Consider the following 10,984-nt stretch of genomic DNA (forward strand, 5'->3'; position numbering starts at 1 on the left):
CCCGGACGATAAGAAATCACGAACTCGAAACGAGCGAAAAACAGCGCCCAACGCGCCTGACGCGCATTAAGTCGTTTGGCAGAACGGATGTACTCAAGGTTCCTATGGTCAGTCCAAACGACAAAAGGAACGGTCGCCCCCTCCAACCACTGTCGCCATTCGCCTAGGGCTAACCGGATGGCGAGCAGTTCGCGGTTTCCCACATCATAGTTACGTTCCGACGGCGACAGGCGATGAGAAAAATACGCGCATGGGTGGACCTTGTCGTCAGAGAGGGAGCGCTGAGAAAGAATGGCTCCCACGCCCACCTCTGACGCGTCAACCTCGACAACGAACTGTCTAGAGACGTCAGGTGTAACAAGGATAGGAGCGGATGTAAAACGATTCTTGAGGAGATCAAAAGCTCCCTGGGCGGAAACGGACCACTTAAAGCACGTCTTGACAGAAGTAAGGGCTGTGAGAGGAGCTGCCACCTGACCGAAATTACGGATGAAACGACGATAGAAGTTCGCGAAGCCGAGAAAGCGCTGCAGCTCGACGCGTGACTTAGGGGCGGGCCAATCAATGACAGCTTGGACCTTAGCGGGATCCATCTTAATGCCTTCAGCGGAAATAACAGAACCGAGAAATGTGACGGAGGAGGCATGAAAAGTGCACTTCTCAGCCTTCACAAAAAGACAATTCTCTAAAAGGCGCTGGAGGACACGTCGAACGTGCTGAACATGAATCTGGAGTGACGGTGAAAAAATCAGGATATCGTCAAGGTAAACGAAAACAAAGATGTTCAGCATGTCTCTCAGGACATCATTGACTAATGCCTGAAAGACAGCTGGAGCGTTAGCGAGGCCGAAAGGAAGAACCCGGTATTCAAAGTGCCCTAACGGAGTGTTAAACGCCGTCTTCCACTCGTCCCCCTCCCTGATGCGCACGAGATGGTAAGCTTTACGAAGGTCCAACTTAGTGAAAAACCTGGCTCCCTGCAGGATCTCGAAGGCTGAAGACATAAGAGGAAGCGGATAACGATTCCTCACTGTTATGTCATTCAGCCCTCGATAATCTATGCAGGGGCGCAGAGACCCGTCCTTCTTCTTGACAAAAAAAAACCCCGCTCCGGCGGGAGAGGAGGAGGGGACTATGGTACCGGCGTCAAGAGCTACAGACAAATAATCCTCGAGAGCCTTACGTTCGGGAGCCGACAGAGAGTATAGTCTACCCCGGGGGGGAGTGGTTCCCGGAAGGAGATCAATACTACAATCATACGACCGGTGTGGAGGAAGAGAGGTGGCCCTGGACCGACTGAACACCGTGCGCAGATCGTGATATTCCTCCGGCACCCCTGTCAAATCACCAGGCTCCTCCTGTGAAGAAGAGACAGAGGAAACAGGAGGGATAGCAGACATTAAACATTTCACATGACAAGAGACGTTCCAGGAGAGGATAGAATTACTAGACCAATTAATGGAAGGATTATGACAAACTAGCCAGGGATGGCCCAAAACAACAGGTGTAAAAGGTGAACGAAAAATTAAAAAAGAAATGGTTTCGCTATGATTACCAGAAACAGTGAGGGTTAAAGGTAGCGTCTCACGCTGAATCCTGGGGAGAGGACTACCATCCAGGGCGAACAAGGCCGTGGACTCCCTTAACTGTCTGAGAGGAATGTCATGTTCCCGAGCCCAGGTCTCGTCCATAAAACAGCCCTCCGCCCCAGAGTCTATTAAGGCACTGCAGGAAGCTGACGAACCGGTCCAGCGTAGATGGACCGACAAGGTAGTGCAGGATCTTGAAGGAGAGACAGGAGTAGTAGCGCTCACCAGTAGCCCTCCGCTTACTGATGAGCTCTGGCTTTTACTGGACATGAAGTGACAAAATGACCAGCAGAACCGCAATAGAGACAGAGGCGGTTGGTGATTCTCCGTTCCCTCTCCTTAGTCGAGATGCGGATACCTCCCAGCTGCATAGGCTCAGCTCCCGAGCCGGCAGAGGAAGATGGTAGTGATGCGGAGAGGGGGGCAACGGAGAACGCAAGCTCCTTTCCACGAGCTCGGTGACGAAGATCAACCCGTCGCTCAATGCGAATAGCGAGTTCAATCAAGGAATCCACGCTGGAAGGAACCTCCCGGGAGAGAATCTCATCCTTTACCTCTGCGCGGAGACCCTCCAGAAGACGAGCGAGCAAAGCCGGCTCGTTCCAGCCACTGGAGGCAGCAAGAGTGCGAAACTCAATAGAGTAGTCTGTTATGGATCGATTGCCTTGACATAGGGAAGACAGGGCCCTGGAAGCCTCCTCCCCAAAAACAGATCGATCAAAAACCCGTATCATCTCCTCCTTAAAGTCCTGATACTGGTTAGTACACTCAGCCCTTGCCTCCCAGATTGCCGTGCCCCACTCACGAGCCCGTCCAGTAAGGAGAGATATGACGTAGGCGACACGAGCAGTGCTCCTGGCGTAAGTGTTGGGCTGGAGAGAAAACACAATATCACACTGGGTGAGGAACGAGCGGCATTCAGTGGGCTCCCCAGAGTAACACGGCGGGTTATTGATTCTGGGCTCCGGAGATTCGAAAGCCCTGGAAGTGGCCGGTGGATCGAGGCGGAGATGGTGAACCTGTTCTGTGAGGTTGGAGACTTGGGTGGCCAGGGTCTCAACGGCATGTCGAGCAGCAGACAATTCCTGCTCGTGTCTGCCTAGCATCGCTCCCTGGATCTCGACGGCTGAGTGGAGAGGATCCGAAGTCGCTGGGTCCATTCTTGGTCGGATTCTTCTGTCAGGTGCGTGAATGAGGACCCAAAAGCGAATTAACAAACAGAGTTTCTTTAATGATGAACACACGTGGGCTCAGATGGACAAGTAGATTCCGACAGGACAGGACAAGGTTGCAGCAAACACGATGATAGTCTGGTTCAGGCATGAGACACACAAACAAGAATCCGACAAAGACAGGAGCAGAAACAGAGAGAGATATAGGGACCTAATCAGAGGGAAAAAGGGAACAGGTGGGAAAAGGGGTGAATGAGGTAGTCAGAGAAGACAAGGAACAGCTGGGGGAAAGAGGGACAGAAACGGTAACCTAGTACGACCAGCAGAGGGAGACAGGGTGAAAGGAAAGGACAGAAAGACACAACATGACAATACATGACAATGTCGTGTTACGGAGCTCTGGGAGGAACTGTCTATCTCCAGCTGATGAATGATGCCACAGGATCCAAACTCACATTCAAAAAAGACCCCACTGGTGCGAGAACAGTGATATTCAAAATAAAACAAAACAAAACAATCCATGAACTCATTAAAGCCAGATCAGAGTTCTTCATCAATAGTGGGGCATTTCAAATAAATAACACAGAGAGGAGTGATCCTGCTGAATATTTTTTTGAAATCCATAATTCAGATACTTGGAGACCAGAGGAGTACCACTGATCGTTGGAGGTCAGGATCTTAAAAAACTCACATCTACTTGCAAAATAAGAATATTCCAAAGAAGCCAAATGCAATTTATATTGAAAGATTGAATGTTGTCATGCATGATTTGTGAGGGACTGTGTCAAATTAATTATAAATCTCTGAAAACATGTTTTTGGGGGGTTAAATACGCCTTTGGAGGCTTACATACAGTAACCCTCATGTGTGGTCTACAGCTTATCATGAGATACTCTACCTCAAGTGAGAAAAACCTTGAAACTTCCTTAATATTAGATTTGGGGCACCAGCTGTTGTTTACGAACACACACAGACCGCCACCTCTTGTCTTACCGGAGGCAGATGTTCTATCTTGCCATTGCAGCGTACAGCTGTATTTTATCAACGTCATCGTTCAGCCATGACTCGGTGAAACATTTGCTACTGCAGATTTTAATGTCCCGTTGGTAGGATATTCATTATTGTAGCTCGTCTATTTGTTATCCAATGATTGTACATTGGCAAATAGGACTGATACTGTTACTGTAACGAATTATATTATATTTTCACATATTACTGTTTATATTTAATGAAATTCACTACTGAGAGTTTTGTACAATCTTTACCTAAATAAATAACCCAACAACTGTCTACATTTGTCATATTCTCTGTTACTGATTGAATGTTTCATTTATTGATGCATTATTTTTTATTTTTTTACAAACTCTCTCAACAAGGTTATTGTGCAGTAGTAAGTGTTTGTCATTCACTGCAGAAATGTGTGATTGAAAGGATAGACCTCTCGTGTGTCCTCTAAGGAAGACTGGTTCCTTTTTCATTTTCCGTTCCTATTTGGCATCTAATGAACAAACCCAATTCATCACGGTTTGAGCTCCCAGGAAGTGCTCTATGAGTGCAGTCCATTATGATGTATTGTTATTCTGTCTAGCTGCAACCCAAAAGGTATCAGTTCCAACCGGTCGATGTCATCAATGAGTCACAAACAACCATTTGGGAAGCATTGGAATTTGAGTCTGCGTGTCCTCTCTGTTTCACTTTGTATTTCTCTCACCTGTCCTCCTCTCCCTCTCTCGCTATCTCGCTCTCTCACTCTCTTTCCTTCGTGCATTTTTTATAATGTCACAATCTTAGCTGGACTGAAAAATACTAGTTGTATTGTGAAGAAGGTAATGTGTTAGTTTCAGTGATGAAAAGCTTGTACAGTATGTTAGAGCTGACCACTGCCCTGACAATGCGAACAAGGTGTCATTTTCTCGGGCGCTAACATTTCTTTACACTTAAAAGTACACTCTTAGAGGTAGAAGACTTCTGAATTCCTTGTAGAACCCTCTGTAGAAAGGGAACAGTCGAAGAACCCTTTTAGGTTCTCGATATAACCTATTTGTCTGAGAGTGTAGACTCACTTAGCACTTTTGTACAACTTGTCTGATATTACACATCAAGAGACATGAATAAAGCCATCCTGGCTGTTTATGTAGTGAACAAGTGAAACTTTGATGAGGCTGTTCCTCTTTCCTCTGTGTCAGAACCTATTAATAATTTATTTTGCTTGTCAACAACTAAGTGAATTCTAATGATTGATGAGGACAGCTGGAGTGTCTGTCATACCACCTTTGCATGGGTTTTTGTTTATGTTGTAAATTGTCAAGTTCTGGAAATTCAGCACTGAATGGAAAACAGAGGATTTTGTTACAGTACAGGATATCTTCATTTGTTAACTTGAGCCCTGTGGTGTGAAGAGACATGAAGGCTGTGTTTGGACTGTTGGTGATGTTAGCAGCAGTGTCTCATGGTAAGAAGTTTCTTGATGTGTTGATTTCCCTCTTGTTTTACGCATGCTATACAGTAAGGAGCCTTGTTAACATCATGTAGAACGTGAACCACGAGCTCAAAGCTGTTTGTGGTATACTACAGGCTACTCAGAATCACTTTTGTCAAATTAATCCCTCTCATAATGACTAATGACAGATACAGAGACAATATTCAAAACACTGCAAAAGACAGTTGTCTCGTTATTCATTGTCCTGTGATAATTATAATTGACTGAGGTACTGTTATGTTTCTTAATACCTTGATGTCATTGGTTTAGTTATACCGTTGCTTGTATTCTCATCCATAAAATTAAACCTTAAAAATAGGACAGTGATAGTGACTACAGTGTCTATTTTCCTTTTGATTTTCAGGCATGGAGACCCCCTGTGATGCTACACTGGATGGAGCTCAGTGTTATGGAACTCTGGGAGGAACTGTCTTTCTCCAGCTGATACACGTTGTCAGTGGAGTCCCTGACATATCATTAAAAACCAAATCCAATGATGCTGCTAAAATTATACTCCAAATTAGAAACAAACCCCACAAAATAGTGAAAATCCACAAATCCATTGAAACCAGAGCACACTTCTTTATCAACAACGGGACGTTTAGGATAGATAACACAGAAAGGAATGATTCTGCTGAATATAGACTAGACACATTTAATGCAGATGGGGAAACATTAGGGACCAGGAAACTACAACTGTTTATTGAAGGTACAGTAATTAGAAAACCTTTTCTCATATTGACAAATACTTGTTATTAACTATAACTATAATAACTTGACTGCAAAAGCTTCTGTGGCCTTCTACTTCTAGAAGAAGTGTTGTTTTCTCATTTGTTTGTGCGAAAGTCTGCAAATGTCTTCAGATGTCGATTCTTCTTCCTCCACAGCCCAGTGTCCTCTCCTCAGCTGTCCTCTCAGTGTCTGACCCATGGAGAGATGAGGGTGTCCTGCTCCTCTGAGGGGGACGGTCCCCAGTACAGCTGGACTCTGGACGGACACCCACTGAGAGACACTAAGGCCTCTCTTGGTGACAAGACAAACACCATTACGCTGAAGAGAGGCCAGTCTGGAAATCTCACCTGCACCGTCAAAAACAACATCAACAGTGTTACTGTGAGCAAAATAATCTCCCCCTGTGAGGGTAAGCTACTGTTTAATAAATGTTGTTAATCCAATATATTATGAAATACATTATCAGTGATTATAATAATGATGATGATCAATCTGTATCAATGGACATTGAACTGATAAGAAAGCACTATCCATTTGCCAGTGTTCAATTCAGATACATATAAGATCCCTGTTTATTTGATCATATGCAGGGATTATGTATGTTAACTGCACTTCCAACGGGACAAAGATATCAGAGTGGGTGATTGCCACTGATAATACCCTGTGTATTGAGCTTACAACAGTTGCACACACAACTGTGACAAATGCCTTCACCAGTAAAACAGAGGCAACCAAAGGTAAGTGACCTGACAATCTAGTGACCTCCACTCTAAATCATCCCACTCTAAATCTTTATCATACTATATTATAATTCTTTGTAGCGTTATTTTTAGTGCACTGTTTAAACTTGTTGTCCTATTTTTTGTCCGCCATCAACTTTAATGGAATTTCCTCAAACTACTAAAGGACCCATTGTGACATCATGACTTCCAAAATTATATTCCATTCACTCTAAACAATGTCACTTTTGACCTAAATCAGCAACTTGACCACTCCCAAACATTTTAGACGATAAACTTAGAAAGTGTATGAAATATAAGTTTGCTTCTGTGCTATTCAAATTTGAAATCAGAACAGAATTATCTTCTGCCCATCAAATGATTTAGTAATTGCGTCAACTACATTTCCTCTCAGCTTTTCCAAGTAACTGACATTTTGATCACTTTTCCATCAAGTTAGAATACAGATTTGAGCATATGACTGCTCATATGACTGCTCCGCCTACTTCTCTGCTATTCAAATCTGAACATAATGATCTTCTACCGATCAAATTATACAGTTGTTATAGTAATAACATCAACTACATTTTCTGTAAACTTTTACAAACAACAGACATTTTGATCACTTTCCCAACCAGTTAGACAAAAACTTTAAGGGTATGATATCTTGGTCTACTCTCTGCTATTCAAATCTGAAATCAGAGCAGAATGGTCATCTGCCAATCAACAGTAACAGCTGTTGTATTAATTGCATCAACTACTTTTCGTGTCGACTTTTACAGACAACTGACATTTTGACCACTTTCACAACAATTTAGACAAACACTTGGAGCCAATGACATCTTAATTTACTTCTCTGCTTTTCAAATCTCAAATCTGAACACTTTTTCCACTACCACAAAAATAATTTAAAACAGCTAAAGCAAGTCCCACAATTTACTATCTAGTTATCATTAATATGAATGATGGATTTCATGGCCTTTTATGTAGTAACAGTGGTGGAAATGAAACAACCTTCATGCTTATATGTTGTTCTGTCTCTGTTTCTTCTGTTTTACCCAGAGATCATAGGGATGGTAGCAGCGTCTCTGGCAGGCGTAGTCCTTGTCCTAGTGATGGTGTTGGCAGTTTACTGTGTCCAGAAGAAAAAGAAACCTCCAAAGACTTCAGGTTTGAGGATATTTAGCTGTAGCTCTTCATTTTTAGTACTACAATATCAAATCAAAGCGCCGAATACAACAGGTGTAGACCTTACAGTGAAATGCTTACTTACGAGCCCTCAACCAACAGTGCAGTTTCAAAAAACACGGATAATTTACGATGTCAGTCTTGCCAGTGAAATAATAAGATGCAATCTGTCTGACTCTCTCTCTCTCTCTCTCTCTCTCTCTCTCTCTCTCTCTCTCTCTCTCTCTCTCTCTCTCTCTCTCTCTCTCTCTCTCTCTCTCTCTCTCTCTCTCTCTCTCTCTCTCTACGCAGTTCATGTTGACAGTCAGGATGTGGAATATGCGAATGTCAGGACACTGAAGACGCAGATGAGACTGCAGGAAAGAAAGGTGGAGTACGGACAGGTGAAAATCACTGGGGCTCCCCAGCAGCCATTTGAGGTGTTTGGACAGAATAAAACATTAGAGGGTCCCCGGTGGAAGGTAGGCACACCTGAGGAGGGGGACTGTGTGTACGCCAGGGTACGCAAAGGCCAGTGAGCAAGATACTGTCTAGATTCAATATGATAGAAGGAGGCTGATTTATAGGAAAGTACAACGCAGTGTCCATCTTTCTATTTGCATATCATCCCTAACAGGTATTGCATATCTTACAGATTTCGTCCCATTATTACTAGATTCAAGTTTTCAAAGGTGGTCATTACTTAATTTGCAATATGTACACCAAGTCTTAAAGAACCACCAAGTTAAATCATTTGACAAACTAAGTTCAGACTTCCATTTGCCAAAGTCAGATTTCATTAGCTATTTACAACTAAGATACTATTTACTGAAACACCCCAAATAGGTAATAACAAAGGGTGAGTACTCTCCCATAGAAAAACTCAATAATCAGAAAATGGCAACTAGTAGTCAACAAATAAAACTGCACCAATGTGTTGATATCATGGCACTGCGCAATACTCGGCAAACTAAGTGCAAGTGGGAATCTGAACTTGGGGAGAACATTGAAACTGAAACTTGGGAGGGAATAGCATTTTGGGTACTTTCTAACTCCAGACACAACGGTGAAGATAAGTAAAGAAACAACCAGTGAATACTGGAGAAAATGTGGGGAATTGTTCACAAACTACCCACTTATTTTGGGATCTTGTTCCAGAATGATGAAATGATGTTATTGTGTTTTTATTATTATGTTTTTGACTTTGTTAACAATATGTTTAAATGCTCCCGGGCAAAGGACCCAACGAGTATTACAAAATGCCTATCTATTGATTATACTCCTGTCTGCAGCAAATAAATGTATTACAGCGCATTTGTTAAATAAGGACATTCATACTGTGAGTGGAATTGTAGAGTGAAATGAATGTATTTCATGTAGAATAAAATTACAAACAGATATATGTGAAAAAAAGACTCATTAGTCTTGAAGCAAACAAACATATGATGAATGTGATTACTAATTTTTGATTTTGTTTTTTCAAATTGCTTTTCCTTTTTGTGCTTTCGGTGCCTTCAGAACATTTTCACACACCACAACTTTTTCCACATTGTGCTGTTACAGCCTGAATTTAAAATTGATTCCATTGAGATTTTGTGTCACTGGCTTACTCACAATAATGTCAAAGTGGAATTGTGTTTTTTTTTATGTTTACAAATGAATAAAAACTGAAAATCAGAAATGTCTTGAGTCAGTAAATTTTCAAGCCTTTTGTTATAGAATGCAAAAATAAGTTCAGGAGTAAAATGTTCTTGAACAAGTCACCTCTGTGTGCAATAGTAGAGTGTCAAAGAAATGAACTTCATATCCTGAATACAAAGTGTTATGTTTGGGGCAAATCCAACACAACACATAAATGAGTATCACTCTTCATATTTTTAAAAATGGTGGTGGCTGCATCATGTTATCGGTATGTTTGTTATCGGCAAGGACTAGGGAGTTTTTTAGGATAAAAATAAATGGAATAGAGCTAAGCACAGGCAAAATCCTAGAGGAAAACCTGGTTCTGTCTGCTTTCCAACATACACTGGGATACAAATTCACCTTTCAGCAGGACAATAACCTAAAACATAAGGCCAAATATACACTAGAGTTGCTTACCAAGATGACATGTTCCTGAGTGGTCTAGTTCCTGTCTTAACTTAAATTGGATTGAAATGTACGGCAAGACTTGCAATGATCAACAACCACCTTTACATAGCTGGAAGAACTTTTAAAAGAAAAATGTGTAAACATTTTCCTACCCAGGTGTGCAAAGCTCTTACAGACTTACCCAGAAAGACTCACAGCTGTAATCACTGCCAAAGGTGATTCTAACGTGTATTGACTCAGGGGTGTGAATACAGGGGTGAGAAAAATAAATTAGATATTTCAATAAATTTGCAACAATTTCTAAAAACGTTTTTTCACGTCATTATTGGGTATTGTGTGTAGATGAGTGAGAGGAAATATCAAGACTCAGGATAAGACCAGATGCCGACAGTTTGAATAACAGACGTTTATTATACAACAGGAGGCAGGCAAACGACAGGTCAAGGGCAGGCAGAGGTCGGTAGTCCAGGGCAGAGTAAGGTACAGAGTGACAGGCAGGCTCAGGGTCAGGGCAGGCAGAGGTTAGTAATCCAGGGCAGTGGCGAAAGGTACAGAATGGCAGGCAGGCTCAGGGTCAGGGCAGTGATCAAACCCGGGATAAGTAGTATACAGACTTGTGATCAAAACCGGGAAAACAAGTAAACAGGCTTTGTAGGCTTGATGAGACAAGACGAACTGGCAACAGACAAACAGAGAACACAGGTATAAATTCACACGGGATAATGGGGAAGATGGGCGACACCCGGAAGGGGGTGGAGACTGAAGGCACTGTAATTATATAGTTGTCTAGTTTGTTGTGTACCTGTTTGTATCTCAGAAGACCAGAACCTTAATAATACAAATAATAACAATAATAGTAATTTACTTTACAAACACTAATTAAACTACATACATTTCTGATCATATCTAAGATAGTACATGATAGAATAATCTTAATTCAGCACACAGTACCTGTACAGCAAATAAGGGAATATTACATTTTTTGTGATTGTTATTTATATTTTGAGCTAGTGCAATAATAAGCTAATGTTGTAA

General features: G+C 42.1%; 1 protein-coding gene across 1 annotated transcript in view; it reads left to right on the plus strand.

The window, feature by feature from the left end:
• The window catches only part of LOC110488626 (uncharacterized), a 35,221-nt gene extending 25,689 nt beyond the window's left edge, over positions 1 to 9,532 (plus strand). The window contains exons 6-11 of the mRNA XM_090198032.1: positions 5,163 to 5,213; positions 5,605 to 5,991; positions 6,022 to 6,381; positions 6,563 to 6,709; positions 7,754 to 7,861; positions 8,171 to 9,532. Coding sequence (XP_090054158.1) covers positions 5,163 to 5,213; positions 5,605 to 5,991; positions 6,022 to 6,381; positions 6,563 to 6,709; positions 7,754 to 7,861; positions 8,171 to 8,397 — 1,280 coding nt within the window. The 3' untranslated portion in view covers positions 8,398 to 9,532. The remainder of the gene's footprint in view (positions 1 to 5,162; positions 5,214 to 5,604; positions 5,992 to 6,021; positions 6,382 to 6,562; positions 6,710 to 7,753; positions 7,862 to 8,170) is intronic.
• The last annotated feature ends 1,452 nt before the right edge of the window (positions 9,533 to 10,984 follow it).

Source organism: Oncorhynchus mykiss, chromosome 14 (assembly GCF_057628025.1).
Source record: "Oncorhynchus mykiss isolate SJ-2025 chromosome 14, ASM5762802v1, whole genome shotgun sequence".
Taxonomy (NCBI): domain Eukaryota; kingdom Metazoa; phylum Chordata; class Actinopteri; order Salmoniformes; family Salmonidae; genus Oncorhynchus; species Oncorhynchus mykiss.